The 18,668-nt window shown below is 44.5% G+C and overlaps 1 protein-coding gene across 1 annotated transcript in view; it reads right to left on the reverse strand.

Annotated features, from left to right (window-relative positions):
- Positions 1 to 11,306: 11,306 nt before the first annotated feature.
- Positions 11,307 to 18,668, reverse strand: part of LOC142572261 (growth/differentiation factor 11-like) — a 124,841-nt gene continuing 117,479 nt past the window's right edge. Inside the window, exon 4 of the mRNA XM_075681233.1 lies at positions 11,307 to 17,996. Within this exon, the coding sequence (XP_075537348.1) occupies positions 17,613 to 17,996 (384 nt within the window). The 3' untranslated portion in view covers positions 11,307 to 17,612. The remainder of the gene's footprint in view (positions 17,997 to 18,668) is intronic.

The following is an 18,668-nucleotide window of genomic DNA, read 5'->3' on the forward strand; positions in this document are numbered from 1 at the left end:
GCGCGGACGCTGGAGGATGTCCAGTTTTTCTTGCAAAAAGTCTGTGCAGTAAAAGTTTTTATGGTTATACTTGCATTGGTGCGCCTGCGACTCTTGCCGGCCGGTAGCAATTGCGGTTTTAGCCAGGTGAACCGCTGTTTTTAACATTGTTCTCTAAATGTAACACGTAATTTTTGCCACAGAGGCCACCTATCTGCAACATGAAGCTACATAAGAAAATTTTATTGATATCGTGTCATTTGACGCGCGCTTCTTGTTGGTGGAATATTGATCAGGGACAATGATCAAAGAAAACAATATTAAAGTGAAATAAACCAGGTTCATTAATTGCGTGACGCAAAGGGATGCAGATGGCCCAATGCACTTCTAGGTAAATCTAAGGGCGCATATATATCGACGACATATATGCGCACATATAAAATATCAAATATTCTAAATGCACTGACTGAAAAGGTGAGAACTCCCGTCCAGAATAAGCGTGTTTCTTTCAAAAGCTGTACCAGCCCCAGGTGAACCAATCGATTTTCCGAGAAGAGGCATCAAGGTAGTTATTGGACGTTAATATGAACAACAGTTTTAGGGACAAGATATTGCCTATGTACTCAGACTCAATCGGGGAGACCGAGAACTCTTTACCGAAGTAATCACCGTGGCTTGACTGGCGATCTCCTTCAACGTGCCAGCGGGCGAAATGAAGTAGAAACATATAGTCTAATCGAATGGTATTTGCTCTTCAGATCGTATTCGACTTCAGAATTCACTAATAAAATGAATGAATTGCCGTTTGCATTCGAATGTAACGAATAACAGCACTTCTGAAGTCTCGAAGGTGAGGGGCCGATGCAAGTGAGGACTCTTTTTCTGAATGATTTTGCTGCTGCATAGACATGTCTGTTGCGCACAGGCACATCAGTTTCTGAGAATCAACGCACGGGTGCTAATCGATCCTGCTGAACAAGTTTCTAGCTGTCATTCAATATAAACGCCCCGTTTTGGAACAGCCTGTAGAACTGCAAACTTTATTCAGGCAAGGAAGACATTTTTTTTAGTATCGCCATGTCTGCAAGACTGTAGCCGATTAAAAAACTGGGTGCCCAATGTGGTAACACACTTATCTTCTTCAACGAACACAGCAGATCTACAAATATCTCTGCGTGTATGTGAGACATACCGTTCTTTTAAATGCTTGATTATTGTCCTTATGATAATGCACCGGATAACCGAAAGCAGTTGTTTATAATAAAGAAGCAGCTTAGTTGAGCGGACGCACAGTCGGGAACGGCATTACATTTAGGTATGAAATAGAAGATCTCAGAACATGTCTTTCTCAGAAATCAGACTCGAGAATGATTTCTTTCGTTTACACCTCCCCCCCCCCCTCAAAAAAAAAAAGAAAAAAGCCGAAGGACGCAGCTACTTTCTTTCTTTTTTTTTAATTAAACAAATTCTAGCGTTCTACATCTGACGATATGCTTATGAGGCACCCGTTCAGTTCTCACCACCTGGAGTTCTTGAACGTGCACCTAAACAGAATTATACGAGTGTTTTTCCATTTGGTTCCCATCAAATTCCGCGACCTGGGTTGGACCCGTGAGCTCGAGTTTAGCAGCGCAACGCCATCCCCACTATAGCGCCCGCGTGTACAAAAAAAAAAAATCCCGAAGATAGTGAAATGCCAGGCCGACACGCGGCGGAGGTTAAGGACAAAAAACACTGAAGACGAATATTAAATTAAGCTAAAGTGATAGACTAGTGCTCTAGAATCTTTAAGGCACCAATATTATCACGAACAGAACCTTAACAATCGAGAAATAGGGGCAAATGGGTAGAGATTTTCAGGGACGTTCAAGTACTTGCTCGATGACGAAAGCGCTCCTCAGTTAAATTCTGGCACCAGTTCTCAACCACTCGTTGCAGAAAACATATTTGTGTTGTGTTGTAAGACGAAATAAAATGTTACTTGTCCTGTTCTATTTCCTTTTCAGAAGAAAGAACTAACGACATGGGCGGTCCAAATGTATCGTTTTCGCTCGACTCCGCGCCGTCCACGCTTTCGCGTTTCAGTAGTTCCGTTATCGCGCACTCCTGCGCTGGTTTTGCTGGCTCGCGAAACTAGCACAAACTGCGAGTAGCAGAGAATTCAACTTCCATGTGATGTCGCGAGATGCCCCAACGGTCTACGCCACTTGACTAAAAAGCAGCTGCAGCGGCGAATCGACCGCTCAGTCTTGGCTCGGTACCGCCGTCTGTCGGACATTGGTACCGAATGTCCAATTATAACACCGTTTGAGCAGTCTTATCGCAAACGGTAGAGCGCGAAGCAGTACGAACGACCCCGCCCAGCAGAATCGCCAGCAGTTTCCAACGGCGCGACCTTGATGCGACTCAATCCACTTCGATCGCAGCGCCGCCACAGTACTATTCGTCGTCGCGCGCCTCACTGCAAAGCATGCGCCGCTCCAGCTGCTCGTCGCTCTCAACGGTATTCTAGTACACTCTAGTCAAAGTTGGTCACAGGCAAGGATTGGTCACAGGTAGAGTACGCTCTAGTCGCAGGCGATGTTTTGAACACGACTTCCGAGATTAAAAAGCTCGCGTCGCTTAATCTCAAAGGCCATGTGTTGAACGTTGCACTTCACACAATCAACGTTAGAGGGCGAAACGTGCCTGTACAGTTTATTAAAGGTTCGTTCGATTTAGAAAAGGTGCACGCACCCCAAAGGCGGTGTCGATTGTGGTGCGCCGGGCTGTAACCATCGCTGAAAGATTCAAGGATGCACTGCACCACAGCAGCACTTTGCCTTGCAACCCACGGAAAAGAAGACGGGGGTGCAGGGTACACTGCTGTGTCTCGGCCAATCGAGTTTGTGTAACTGCGGAGCACGGTAAATAGGTGCAGAAGGTGAAAAGAAACTTCGTTGAATCAATAAGCATTACAGTTAATTGAGGCACGTGGTTAGGTCTTTTATTCAGTGGTTTGGTGAGGCTTGACATTGACATGGCGCTATGCACGCATCACGAGCCTCATTTACTGTGAGACTCTGCCACTGTGCCAGAAACGACAGCACACGTATTTGGGGTTGTCCCAACTCGCACACAGGTGCGACGGACTTCAGCCTGTGTTCTCTTTGAGCCAACGCCTGACTATTCGCTAACTGTAATTATTTCTTACAATGTTATCAGAGTACTTTAATACTTTATTAGATGACTTTGCTATTATATATTATTGGAAGAAACTCTAGGCCCAGTGCAGAGTAGAAGGGTAGTTTTATCCTTCTTCCGCATGAGGTCAGCGGCGCTAAAGACCCTGGATCGACGTCATGATCGAGGAGATTCCTCCCTGCCATTCTCTAAATAAATTCTACTCTCCATTGTCCCTCTCTCTCTAGTCAGGTTTGGTTACTATCGCTAACGCCGTAGTTTAGGAAAATAAAAGGAAAACGTTGGGCGGGTAGCAGTCTATACAGGCGTACCAAAAGAGACGTGGCGTTGATATTGCATAAAGAATGCTTAGTAACTAAGCGAACCGGCACACAAGGTGTTTGCGAAAAGGAAACTTACTTAAGGGAGAACATGCATGGCGGGGATTCGCTTCCAAATCAGCAGGATAGCGCTAAAGCACATTTTTGTAAGGGTCGAATTTCCAGCGCAGCAGGCGATGATAGAACCTTAGGATATAAATGATAAGCGCGTGTGCCTTGTTTTTCTAGCTTTTGTCATATATTTTCTCACCATTACCCAGTGCGACGTATTAGATCGGTCGTCGTAACAACAAATATAGGTATTTGTGTACAACTATAGGTATTTCCCCGGGAAACTGAGTGTGTTTGAGTGGTTATTACAGGGATATCTCTGCAGAAGAGGTTGGCATCATTGATTGACTCCTTTCTAGGGGTGTTCGAAGAGGGCTTTTTGAAACTAAATCGAATATTGCCAGAAGCGAATTGAATCAAATATCAAATACTTTTCGAATAGTTTTCGAAATGCCGTTATCACAATCAATATGAAACTATGTTCACGTCCTAATACTCTTAAAGATAGCAAGTTTCAGTTATTACATATCTTAGGTAGCGTTGTTTATTAAAATCACAAATTTAGCATTAGAAGCAAACAAGTAGTTTCTTCGCAAGCGCAGGGTCGCTGTACGATCGCTGTACGATCGCTGTACAACCTGTAAAGTATGGTTACCGAAGTGACGTAGCCTGCTCCACAACACAAGTTCTCGTGTTCTATGTTTATAGTATGCCCGCAGGAATGAAAATTTACTGCTTTTATTTTCTCTCCCCCCCCCCCCCATTTCGTGTTTATTTGGCCGCTGTTGACGTTCTGAAGTGTTCGAAATGTATTTGAAAAAAAATCGGAATAATTCGATTCGTTATTCGAAAGTTTCGAAAATTTCCACATCCCTACTCTTTTTCTATGGGCTAACCATAGAGAGAGGAAAGAAATAATTTTTAAAAAATCCTAGTATGGAGCTTCACGTGAAAATATCGGAGCCCTGCCACAAAAAATGGGCGTTCGAATAGCGAAATTTCTGAGCCGAATAGGATACGAATATTCGACAAAAATGACCTCAGAATATTTAATCGAATGTTCAACATTTTCTCATTTCTAAACAAAGGAAAATATACACGTGGAGTTCGCTTAGTCTAAAGAAGACAAAAAGATGGGCCTATTTACTTTAAAATTTATTTATTTATTTGTTTATTTATTTATTTATTTATTTATTCCTAATGCCCTCAGGGTATAGATACATTACAGAAGGGAGGGGCATACATAGTAAAGGTGAACACGAAAAATAATAATAACAGAAGGAGATCCGTTCGCAAGTGGACAGGCGGTACAGCTAAGGAGCTTGTAAATGAGAAGTAAGAATTTTCAGTTATCAGGCGCATCATAAGAATAACAGTAATGATCAACAAGGGAACAGCCCGACGCCGGATGCATGTATACAATGCTGGGTTCGCTGAAAAAATAGGTGTGGCAATGCCGCACCTTACGTTGTTTTAGAGGTATGCAAACCCGGTGCAACTAGTCAAAGAGAAATTGCTTTGCCTAAGTCGAGACAAGATAGCGAATAACATATTTAAACGATGGCTCTATAGGCCTTTTTTCAAACGCAGACAGGTCCCCGAAGGAAAGAAGCGGCGGCATCAAAAGGGGTTTCCTTGTTGGAAGCAAACTGTCGGACGTCGTGTTACCTCCTATAGTATTTTTCCGTCCTCCATGGGGCTGACCAAGGATACGCTTATGCCAGAAGCGACTTCTGTTGTGGCGTTATAAAACTAATGCGTTTCCTTTAAGTAGTCGGGCTGAACAAGCAGACATATAGGCCAAAGTAAAGAGTACTGCAGCAAATTTTTAGCATGAGATGAGCCCACAGTGCGCGCCTCATTTATAAATGCAGAGTCATATAGCCGCAGAGAAATTCAACTAAAGCTATGAGAAAATACGCATCACACTCTATCGAGGTTCCTTACCGAATACTTCGACTTAGTATGGAGCGTCATCGGTGGTTGTCGCTGCCGTGCCGACACGTCATACGTGGCAAAGAGATCATGTTACCAATCGGCTTTTTTTTTTTTTTTTTGCTTTTTGCTGGATGCTATAGGAGCTCTTTATATAGCGTGAATCCTCTGCGCCACGCGATGGCCTCGTGCGCAGGACCAACTCGGAGAAAGCCGGTGCACGCACGTGCTGCATGGATACGACAGCTTCGTTCACGTGAACTCGACGCGAGTGGGTCGAGTCAGAAGTCGAGCCGACCCTATAGCGGTCTGGACGAGACATTCCCACCCCTCGCAGGCGGGGTGACCGAACTACAGCCCCGACGCTCGCTCGACCCGACTCGCTATATAGTGTTTATATGAACCCGACGAACGCATTTCGGCACCACAAGTCGTCTCGACCCGATTTTATCGGGCTCATGTAAACGTAGCCATATTGTAAAAGTTTGCCATGCATGCTGTCGAATTTACCATTTTGTCAGCTCCGACGGGCTCGCAAGATTGCTATATATACGTACGGTCCACATATATGCGATCGGCTCAAAACACCAACATGGCGGAATTCGACAACGTACTGGAATTTGTCAGTGTTCTCAATAGCCCTTCAGGTGGGAAACAAAACACATGCGCACGGTCGAGCTGGCACAGAACCTTATCCCCCCCCCCCCATTACTAATGAAAATAAAACCGATATACCTAGTCAACCTATAATGGTGACAGTTACTCCTTTTCACGCAAGAATGGTGGCAATAAAACTAATACTGCTAAATAAGAAGTTCAGTTCGTAAAATCTAGATCGGAGTTAGCTAAAGGGAGTAAATGAGGTCGTCCACATGTAGTTCTTAGACACACATCGCACATGCAAAGACAAAAAGCGAGGACAAGTTGCACCACACATCAATGAGTACCGATACAAACGCGTACACTGAGTTCTCAACATGCGATGCGGTCCAAGATTACCGGATTGCGGACAATACACCCGCGGGGACATAAACAACAAAAGCCGGCTTCATCACACAAGACCCACCAAGGTAAGCGACACACATATTATATAGCAATCACAAGAAGAATACCAAAGGTTGATGAGGGGTTCAGCACCTAGTTCAGCACCTATATAGCACACATGTAGTATGCTTCTGCTTTCAAAGAAATGTTCAAACGCGTTCAACTCCTTTCGCTGTGCTGTTTTCGCTGGCTGCGCTGCGCTTACCTATAGGTAATTATATACAAGTGAGAAAAGTCGGCGGGGATCGTTTGCTTGTATATATTTGTCCTAGCTGCCCTCAATGTAGGCACATAGCATGTCCGGGGAAATCTAGGAACATATATGTCAGACGTCCTCATCAACATTGCCACAGGTGAATTCGGGGATCACACGCGTTTTATGTAGTAGAATATGTGTTTTCTGTATTCTGTATCAAGCCGCAGTCGATTAATTAATGCATCCGCACTTTTTGAAACGTATGTAGATCCAAGTGGCATTTGAGGTGAGGGTCGGTCCACTTTGTCAACGACAGAGTCCTTAGTATTCTCTATAGACAAGGTGGACATGTACAACTTCTTTTCCAGTCCTTTTAATATTCCTCTTTCATTTGTGGCGTTCACCAGCGTCAACCTGTACAGTTCACCTGACAAAGACGATCACATCTCAGCGGACGCCATAAAAAGCAAAAGAAATATATGTGTGGAGTACTGTTATGAATGCCGGTGGGTAGCGCATGTCTTTCACAGTAAGGAAAGTATGCGCTACATGAAGCATGTGCTACCAACCAGTGAAAAGGGCCATTGTATTTGATAAACGTGTGCTGTCCTACCTGCGTTGATGTCGAATTCCCAAGGGACAGCGCCGGAATTTTTTCTCTTGGGGAGGAGGAGATGGCGGAAAAAGAGGTGAAGGAGCGGTCTTGGGGAGGAGGAGAGGTGAAGCGGAGGGGAGGGGGAAGATTACGGCACCATTCTTGATTTGCGCTGGAGCTTCCGGAGGTTGATACGAGATATATAATTGTATTGTTCGTGCAGAATCTTGATACAATATAGAAAAAATTTGGATGGCGTTCGCGGTTTAAAGCTCGCATGTCAAAACGCGGGCGAAAAAAAAAATGAACACTGAGAACACGTTCCCGCTGAAGGTTCGTCTTACTTGCAGAGCGTAGGCGTCATGAAACTGATATTTTGTTGTAAGCGCTTCCACAGACGATATAAAAACGACCCCAAACCGCTCAACTGCCCAGGTTTCCTTTTTTACATTGATTGCTTCGCTTGTGCCGCTAAATCTTCCTTTCTTCAATTCTTGGCGTTGACGGCCAGCGTTCGTTAAAATAAAAACGTGGAAACTCTAATAGAAACAGTGGTTTTGTATTATGTGCCTCCTTTCTGTAAACATGAATATAGAACTAATACGTCATTTAAGTTGGATCAGGAACATGTTACATATATATATATATATATATATATATATATATATATATATATATATATATATATATATATATATATATATATATATATATATATCAACGAGAAGAAAGGGGGTTAACCGAGGGGCCCGATTTTTATTAATAAAATCAGAAGCCAATAAACAAAGACGCCAAGGACAACATAGGGGAAATTACTTCTACTTACTGATTGAATGAAATGATAAATTAATGACAATGAAAGTGGATGAAAAAACAACTTGCCGCAGGTGAGGAACGATCCCACGTCTTCGCATTACGCGTGCAATGCTCTTCGCTCTTCGATGCTCTTCGCAGAGCACCGCACGCGTATACTGCGATGTACATCGATGTTATACGATGTACACCAATGTAAACAACAGTACATCCCAAGGGGTGTACAATTGTTTAAGAGTGTACACTCTTTAAAAAATTTACATCCTTTGGGGCTTATCTTGCCAGACAACACTCTTAAAACGGTTGCACCCTTTGTGGTGTAAATTTGTCCCACAACAATAATCGTCATCTGCCTTGCTTGCGTTTCCTTTCCTGAAAACTCGGCGCTCGCTACTTTCCTGTCGAGAATGCTGCGTCACACTGATAACGCGGCGCCGTTCGTGACTGGGAAGTACCGGGCTCGCCGCGTTAGAGAAAGGAAACGCGGGCAAGACGGATGACGATTATCGTTGTGGGACAAGATAAACCCCAAAGGGTGTACATTTTTCTAAGAGTGAACGATAATCGTCATCTGTCTTGCTTGCGTTTCCTTTCTTAAAAACGCTGCGCTCGCTACTTTCCCGTCAAGAATGCTCTGTCATGCTGATAACGCGCATGCCGTTCGTGACTTGGAAGCACCGGGCTCGCGGCTTTAAAGAAAGGAAATGCGGACACGACAGATGACGATTATCGTTGCGTGGCAAGATAAGCGCAAATACATTTTATTTAAGAGCGTATATGACGATCCAGAACGCCTGCATGGACGTCTTTGCGAGGCCGGTCTCCGGAAAGTCCTGCTGTTCAGTGTTGATGCCGAGCCTAACCTGGAGTGACAGTTTTGTTAGTAAACTTAATTGAACGTTTATTTGCGTATGAAGATATAGAAAGAGAGAAAAAAGAAACGTATTAAGCGAGCATAAGTTCCACTTGGAAAATGAAGTAGCGATATTCGCGACTGGTCGCGTCCTTTTCATAGCACTCATTTTCTTTCCAGAGGAGAGGCCGTCACGTGACCAGTGCCTCCAGTATTTCACCTACATGAAGATCAGTGCCGCGCAGTATTTCACCTGCATGAAGATCACGTATTTGTCATCACCTAACATGCGACCTCCTCGTGTGTCTTAAAATTCTGCTTTCTTTCAGGAGCGCCAAGAACATCAAGTTTTTTTTAGGAATAATGTCTGGCAAGTACGTTTGGGTGCAAGGAAAATTAGGTTTGCCTTCTTCTGAACGGTACTGCATTTGGAACCTCGCCATCTGAGGCTAAAGCCAAATTTCAGCTAATATGGCCCACTGTTATGTAAATAACAGTAAAGGCTCACTATACGCACGGCTGGTACATTCACTGTTTATTCTTCACTCACACGGACGCTCCACAAAGGTGAGCGGTTTCGGCAAATGATTTACGCTATGCTGACGTATATTATAGCTTTTTCAATATGCCTATGTTACCTAAAATTTACTCAGAAGTTTTAGCGACCTTGCAGGAAAATTTAGCGGAAATTTGGCGACTTTTACGTCTTAATTTAGCAACAAGTTTAAAAAACTTATGGCAACACTACACGTAACCTTTCCGGCGCTATTGGTTACCTGTTCACGTTGATGATGATTTCTGATGACGTACCCTTCGTAACAAAGTGGCGACAACTAGCCGCCCCACCCTGCCTGAGCTAATCAGGATTTACTGTGTAATATATATATATATATATATATATATATATATATATATATATATACCTGTAACGACACCGGCCCCATCTGTCATCTGCTTTTTTTCTCCACACATGCACCATCGATTACCTGCATACCTTTCGATCCATTTTACCGTCTCTGTTTATCTCACCTTCTTTTCCATGGCTCGGGGTTGTCCACTTGCACTTCCAGTTACCTTGTGCTTGTTTGGCAACTCTCGATCTCCTTTTCTATTTTGTGCTCATTCTTTTGAGCTGGAGATATTCGTGCGCGTACTCAATAGCCGCCCATTTGTTTTCATCTATGGTCATGAGTCTTTCTTCAAGAATAATTTTGCTCTACGCTTCCCCGACTTCACTATAGAGGCCTAACCCATATGTCACCCTGTTCGTGATTTTTGCCATCAATCGACTGTTATGATAATTGGCCCCACGAGCTTCCGTTAACGTCCAACCCCGACAAGGTACCCGATTTTAAGCACAAAACAGCGTTTGCACACATTAGCGCTGGCACCATTTATATATACTCCTTTCCAAATGTCTCGCAACACTTCACATTTATTATTTGTAGCCCACAAACGATGACTTTTGTCGAATCACATTAACGCCAACGAAGATATACGAAATATTGCCTAAATGATACTGGGCGCAGCAATGAGAGAATCGTGTGGTCGCCGCACCACGACACGCCATTATACAGTTGTGTGTAGGCAGGCAAGCGCTTCAATATATATATATATATATGTACGGGACAGCCGGGAACCTCCAGATGCCTACCTGGCAGAAGGACGTTGAGGTGTCTTAGCTCATCCTGCCTTAAAAACAGCAATCTTTACAAGCAAGCCTTAACATATCGGAGGATTCTTGTATAGTCTGGATACTGCAAAAAAAAAGTAGATGGCATGCTGTACAATAGTGAGCTGCACAAGAGCATGTGACACGACCAGATAAGGAGGATGATGATGAAGTCTTGACAAAACACAGTTTGAAGCACACTTTAACCCTGCGCGTTACCTATGTGAGCGCACATAAGAAAAAAACATAACAAAGGCGATTGTTCTCAGATGAGCTAATCGGCTTATTACTTTTCTGGAATTCAGCATACGTGCTACATTTTACTAGAAAGCAATATTACACAAAAAGAAACCTGCGATGACTTTATGAGGCGCCCCCTTAACTATTTTTCGAAATTAACCGCAGCCAGATGACCCACACTTATTCTATGCCCTATAGGCAGAGAGATCGACTCAAATTCTTCACCGTTATCATTCGTTACATATTTTCGTTTCATACACCCAGAAGAATGAAACGAAGGAAGTGAAAAAATTTCTCCCAGCGTACATTTGTTTTAAATACGTATTTAATTTCACTTTACTTTCTTTTATTTAAAAAATTAGGATGATAACATTCCGTCAGGCCACAGTGAAACAAAGGAAAGAAAAAACAACCACAGGACGCAGTGACGTTCGATATCTTTATTGTGAATATCACAGAACATTTGTCAACGAATGAATTTGTGCTTCTTGTACGTGAGAGGATGTTCTTCTGGCTTCAAGTTTTGACAGTGCATGCTCACGCATTTGTATCTACAAATATGTCATTACTATGCTCATCAAGCCCGCATGAGTGATCGTCAAATGTACATTTGTTGATCACAATACAGCGAACGCGCGATACAAAAGGAGAGAGCGGAAGTAGGACAGAGAAGAAAAAAAAGCCGTCGCATTAAAAACGCTTTGCACATGCACTGCACCTAGGGCCAACAAATTGCGCGCGTAGGGCTACGCAATATGTTCTGCAAAGCTGGGCGATTGATCGACGAGGCGAAACACAAGAAACACGATGCCTGTATACAAATATGAACAAGCAAAGTACCTCATTACAAAAAAATATGTGCCAGATAATCTCTTTGTCTAACAAATGCCGCATGAATATATGACATATGCAATATGCCCCATAGCCTCCATATTCAATTATCCCCGTACACGATCATATATGGGTTTTATGATATGGGGTTATTGGCTACGGAGGTTATCAGGGGGCCATGTTGGTTTTCACAAATAGTTCCGAATGATTGTACGATATTATTGGACGTGGAGGTTATCCGGCATGCGTACATTTTTTCATAATAAGGTATAAGGCAGGTCTTGAAGTCTTGAGAGGGGTCGGGACAGATCAAAATGCGCAACTCAAATGCTGATATCACAGCCAGTATTAACCGCGTGCGTTTAGAGCGAACGTCATGTGGCAGTTTCAATGCTCTCAAGGGCGAGAATAGCTAAATTGTCAAGGTTGGAAGCGGGGTGTTGTCGCTTATCCTTCCTATACGTAAGCCGTCGTTACCTTATTCATTCGCTGTGTGAACGACTGGCTAACCGAGCCGAGGATACTTCACGATAGCTTGGTGGTATACAATCGCTTTTCTGTTAATGCGGTTGCACTAACCTTCTCTCTGATGACCAGACGTGCTCATTTGGATGTGGCTCAACGTTCAATACTGCATAGGAAAGAGGGAGAGAAAAAAAAGGTGCTTGAAACATCGCATTTGACACGATGGCAAAGTTACGCACCGACTGCACAAATCTATTATCAACTGTGTGTACAAAACGCACAGAGGTTGTTATACCCTGACACACACTCTTTTACAGAGCTACCAGAGTAGTCGGAGCTGTATAGCGCGTCACTGTACATTTTATATACGAAAGCACAAGTCAGCAGCGCTATATCAGCTGTAACTCCAGCTCAGCAGTCTACGTGAGTAAGACTTACTGAATCGCCTTTATCTACCGTGCCCTTAAGTTACGCGATGGAATTCCGCCTTTCTTTTTTCTCTCGAGAAAGAAACAGAGAGAGAGAAGGAAAAAAGAGGCGACGAGAACGCAGAGGAATTTCAGGTATATTAAAGGACGACAGAAGAGGCCAGCTTAAAATTAAGCTCGTTTTCCCGTCCGTGTAGTATCTTGCGCTGTACGCCGATAAAACACGTCGACGCCTGAGCCACAGCATTTTTCCTGCCAAGGAATGCGGCCCTGAAGATGTCAGATGCGTCACTCGAAGCCACAGCTGCCGTCAGAGCTCTAAACGCTGAAGCCCAAGCGCGGCAATAAACATTTAATTTTGTCGTTTGTCTTTCAGTTGTGCACGTAAAAAGAAAGGGGGGGGGAGAAAGGGAGATGGGGGGGAGAAAGTTGGACGCGAGTGAAGCTATAGAGGCTTGCATTAACCCCACAAAGTCCAAAAACTCCATTCGACATCTAGGTAAATTAGAACAGCCTGTTTACCTCTGCTTTTTTTTTTTCGTACGGGAGAAGGAAACAGTGAAACGTTGTTTGTGTAATAAATGAATAGTATAATAATTAATAATTGAGTCATTGGTTTGCTGAGCTATTCGACACTGAAAACTCGCTGCATCGTATCAAGACGCTATACTATGGGCTTTGCGTTAAATTTCCCGCGCTTATAGCATGATTTCGTGGTATAAAACACAGCGTAGCAAAAATTATACGTTGGGCATTGTGGGGCTAAAGTATGGATCTTCATTTGCAGTTGAGTACACATGGATTGCATAGATCCATGGCGTTTATACTTCGCCATTGACATCGACAAGTCATACTGCGAGATAAATGTTGGATGAATGGAGTTAAGATGCCTCGGACAGGCTGGCCGACGTTTCGACAGGTATACGCTTACCGAAACTTTGACCAACTTGTCTGAGGCCCCTTGCCTCTTTGTTCCGTTAAACGTGTCGCTGTTGGTGGAGGCACGGCTGAACACTTCCAGAATACTTGGCTGCGTATTTCAGAGCCCTGTTATTGTTTCTTCAAGAAATATGAGGTTGTCGTCAGCTCGTCGCTGCTTCCCTAAATGTCGCCAGATAATTGTGATAACGCTTACGCTCACCACCTAACTAGGACAAGAGAGAAACAACAATAAAAATAAGAACAAGAACAGCATAGCTAGATCGACATTAGATCTTGGTATTACCGCCTTCACCTCCGCCCCCCATAAAAAGAAAGAAAGAAAGAAAGAAAGAAAGAAAGAAAGAAAGAAAGAAAGAAAGAAAGAAAGGCTCCTACTTGCACAAGAAATGACTTGGCAACAATGCAGCGAACATTATTTTACACACCGACCTTTGTTCAAGCTATAAAACAAAACAAAAAAAAGTATTTCCTCGTTCGTTTTTCGACAGACATTTTGCCTTTGTTAGATGGGGAACATTTTTAGAGCGAGGTTCGGACGCTGTCGCAGAGAAAGAAAAGAAAGAACGAAAGGAGGCCCTTGAAAGCAAATAAATTCCGCGGATGCCACAGACAAAAGAGATATACGCGATCCACATCGCGCGCACATATCCCAACGACCGCGCATCACTTCAGCGACCGGTTCTGTTGGGGACCACACGACCCTGGTTCAAATCTTCACCATCCACCTCCGGGTGAGCATCTCAAAGCTCACGATTGAAACCACACGCAAACAAAGAACGCCCGCGCGCACGCGAAATGCACACAGCGCAACAGTACAGTATAGTCCGCTCCGAACACTTTCTGTAGTACGCGAGCACAATAATAACAACAATAATAAAAAAATAGAACACACGAGGACGCAACGATCGTATAACGACAAATGCGGCAGGCCTTCGTTACAGGAACAAATGGTGTATGGCACAATGAAAAGTTCCCACGAAAGCTGTGTTTCGTTAAAAGCGAAAGTGCTATCATTCCCTTTGACATTATGCTATCTAAACGCAAGACGATCCGAAGGCTCGAATTCGTTACAAACAGCGCTCACACCACAACATGACAGCGGTATTACAGTATTTATGGGCACATATACAAAATGCAACGATTAGGCTCACCGAGCACTCTCGCTTACGATCTACTACAGCGGCAGAGATCAAACATTGCAAAGATGGCGCGCAATTAGCATACAATGCCTGCAACTTCATTTTTGAAGCGATGACGTTTCATAAAAGATTTGCATAGCGTTTTCGCACTGTGCAAATCTGCAAATCGCAATGTTTGTAATTCTATCAGTCTGCTTAACGCAATTTTTTTTACATATAGACAGAATTATGCAGCTAAATCTGTTCCTTTACAACAGGTCATTTTAACAAAACCATGTGCGGTATATAAATGGCAGCTTAGCTGTCGTGGGATCGGTCTGCGATTTCGGCCGGCGACGGTAATAATGTAGGGTAAGGACTGTCACTCGGTCGAGTGTCATGTAAGAAGTTTCACACGTTATGACTTCTTTTAATTTAAATAATTCTGTACGGGGGAGGGGGGGGACGTCTCAGTAAGTTTCTACTTGCGAGACCTCCTTTGTATGTATGTTTTACTTTTCCTTTATTTTTTTTTGTGATTCAAACTTTACTATAGTTGCAAATAAACTGATCCTGAAAGAAACGAGCAATTTACGAAATTTTTAGCCTCACACAAAAGGTCTTTTGCGAGACTGTTTCCAAACTTCTCTTAGCATATGCTATAGAATTCGAATTCCGTTGTATGTTCTACAAATGCGGGCAATTGACCGACTAGCGTCCCTATTACTGAATCAATGCCTTCGTTATTATTAATCTGTTGACTTGTCAAGCAGCGGAGTTCACACAATATAGAATAAGTCAAGAAGGGTGCTTCCTTAGCGTTGCCTGCAGTCACACTGGAAATTTTTCTCGACGTTCAAGTGTGTGCGCTTTTTGAAGCGTGAAGCGTTGACAATGAGAAAGAGAAGGCAATTTCTTTGTATAAGCAACATTCTTATTGCCCACGGCAACTGTAAAGTTTGCGAATAACAGTCATAACTTTTAAAGATAGGTCGATGTGTCACACGAACACGCACGCGCGCACGCAAAGGAAAGACAGGAGTTAACGAAAGCGAAAAAATTGCGACACCCCTGTTTTCTGAGAAAGTAAGACAGCGCCGTTGCAGTACAAGTGAAGAGTGACAATGGTTTGGTATGCGTACGATCAGAAAAGGGACGAAGCCCGATTTGGCTCCACAGCGAGTTGTAACCGCTGTGCGAGCGACAGTTGAATACAAACAATATAGTATATAGGCAACACTTCGAGAATGAAATTCTGTTTTCACATAGATTTTCTGGCTATGGCGTCAATCACCGGCTACATATTTACAATACATGGCACAGGCGTAAGCTGAAGCTTTACAAACTAGCCAAGCACAGGGCTCGAGGACGCATAAGGTCTAAAATGCGAACATCCTTTGTCTGTCACAGACGGTTCGCAAAAGCTATATACACACAGTGCTCAGCTCGGTCAGAAAAAATGAATTGGTCTCAATCGCAGGGGCATCATCATATGTGACCCAAAACCGAGCATACGGCGCCAATAACGAGCATGTGTAGAAAAGCACTTTTTTTTTTACCTGCATAGACGCGTGCACGAAGAGAAATAAACAACACTGAGCGGGGACAGGCACTTCGTCAACGAGTCGTCACATATTTCATAGTGAGACTCTCACAGCAATAGTTTTCAGTTCTTCCTATAGATATAGTGTAAGCGCATGCGACACCAGCACAGGAAAGAAAGCACCAAACACTCGCTAGAACGCGCGGATATAACACACAACACGCGATTGTTGCGTATTCAGCTGTCGGGAAAGCAACGCAGCTTTTGCCGCATTTTTTGTCCACAGCTATACTTCGAGCAAGCTGTGGCCAGCTCATGGTTCTTTTTTTTAAGGGTATCGATGTCATATGGGGGTGAAATTATTTCTTAATGCTCACAAATATGAAAACACTGACGCATACACGCTGTACGAGAAACATCTTTGGAGCAGCTTTCGAAAACCCACATAGCACACGAACGTGTGCACACAAACGAAAACAGATCTTGTTCGCACACTCGGTAAAAGGCACGAGAATAAAACACTAACGCAAATTCATGTACAAAAAGAAAGTATGATCACACATCGACGATCACGGATCGCGACGTGTACTTTCATTAAATAGATCACTTTGTGAAGAGGCATAAAATAAAGTAAAGAAAAGGCGCCAAGGTTAAACCACTCGGATACCACACACAATGTCCTCATTCACCGCGCACGCACACAAAATGACGTCCTCAGCACTTTGGGAACCGCGATGAGAAGCGGCTCAATCGGCCTATATATAGAGTCCTGTGCACGACTGCACGAATTCATGCACGGTGCCTCCGGGTACACCGGTTACAGCTGGGAAAAGATGAAAAATCACGCAAGTGTGCGTAATCCAAACTTGACTTTCAGACCTTTAAACTCTCTCACCCCGCTTTTGCGTGAAGCACTTAGTTGATGGCACGCTTCAATGCCTTCAGCCCGCCTTGTCTGCCAACCGTTCTTTACTGGCATTAAGAAGCCCCAAACTCGGGGACATACAAGACTCCTCCCCCCCCCCCCCCCCCATTTTTTTTCGAGAAGGTACTCGGCTGCACCGGCACCGAAGAGAACCATTCTGACGGCTGCTATCACTGGGCGACATGCTGGACGCACGTTCAGGGCAGAAGGGCTACCAGCATAAGTCGAAGCCGTCTTCAGGGTGAAATGACTCGGTCTCTGGCACACTCTGGAACAGAGAACACGGGCAAGAGACATCATGCAGGCGACACAGCTCACCGAAACCACACGGTCCGGCATTTGTCCACGGGACGGAACCATCGCAACGGTAAAGATAACGTCTCTTTGTACTACACAGCCTTCCGCGCACACGGCGGCGGAAATTCGGAGCCCCTTCGAGCAGACCAGGGACGGAGATCTTGGCCACCTTGCGCGGCGCGTCAATAGCATCCGCAACGTTCGACGATCATGCCGGGCAGCACGCCGTATACGATGTTGTGGTTGTCGTCGAAGTACAGCATGGAGATGGCAGAGATCTTGCGCGGCGCGCAGCAGGGCCCCGGCGAGCCGGACAGGTTGACCTGCTGCACGACGTGCGTGTGCGGGTACTTCTGCATGAACACGTAGGGGCACTCGCCGCTGCAGTAGTTGGCCTCGTACCGCTTGGGCGCGATGATCCAGTCCCAGCCAAACTCCTCGAAGTCCACGGTGAGCGGGTAGCGGCAGCAGCGCTCCTCGCTCGAGTTATCCTGGCAGTTGAGGCCCACCATGCGCCTCGTCCGGCTGCGGCCGTTCTTGTCCACCATCGCCACCAGGAAGGGCCTCTGCAAGCAGGTGCGCCCGTCAACGGTCAGCGCATGCGTAGCAAGCTGCATGCAGCAGTCAGAGCGAGCCAGAGTGGACACGGATGTTCTACACAGGTTCTTCCAACCGGAAGCGTGCGGACGTTCTTAAGCTTTTTTTGTATCACTACATGTCGCGAGCACACACTATCGGGCGAAACGCGAAATAGTGCAAGCAAATTATAAATGCTGTCTCTGCCGTTTCAACGTTCAACCGCGGACACCCGGGGCGAGGCCTATATTGAGGTCTAATGACAAATTTTACGGGGGACGGTTTGAAGCGGGTTTTCTTGCCTCGGCGTAGAGAAGGCAACGTTCAATTTGGTCCATAAGACGCTGCAACGGACTTTTAACCATGCAGTCAAATTAGATTCGACGAATCTACCGATAAGAGAGGCATTCTTGTTCCAGACCAAACATGCGTGATCATTTGTGAAGCAGAAAAGAATTGGTATTAATCTACTAATGGCTGAATTCACAAGAAATTGCGTCGAGAGGTACGTGACGCCGCATTGCAATCCAGAAAAACCGCGCGCGCCGAGGTTTTCGTATCCCCCCCCCCTTTTTTTTTGTTCCGTCTCGCGTTTTGATCATTATACACTGTAAACAAAAAAACACCCAGATGGGCATTTTTTGCTTGTCCTCTAGCGCATG

The sequence above is a fragment of the Dermacentor variabilis genome, chromosome 2 (genome assembly GCF_050947875.1).
Source record: "Dermacentor variabilis isolate Ectoservices chromosome 2, ASM5094787v1, whole genome shotgun sequence".
NCBI classification, from domain to species: Eukaryota; Metazoa; Arthropoda; class Arachnida; order Ixodida; family Ixodidae; genus Dermacentor; species Dermacentor variabilis.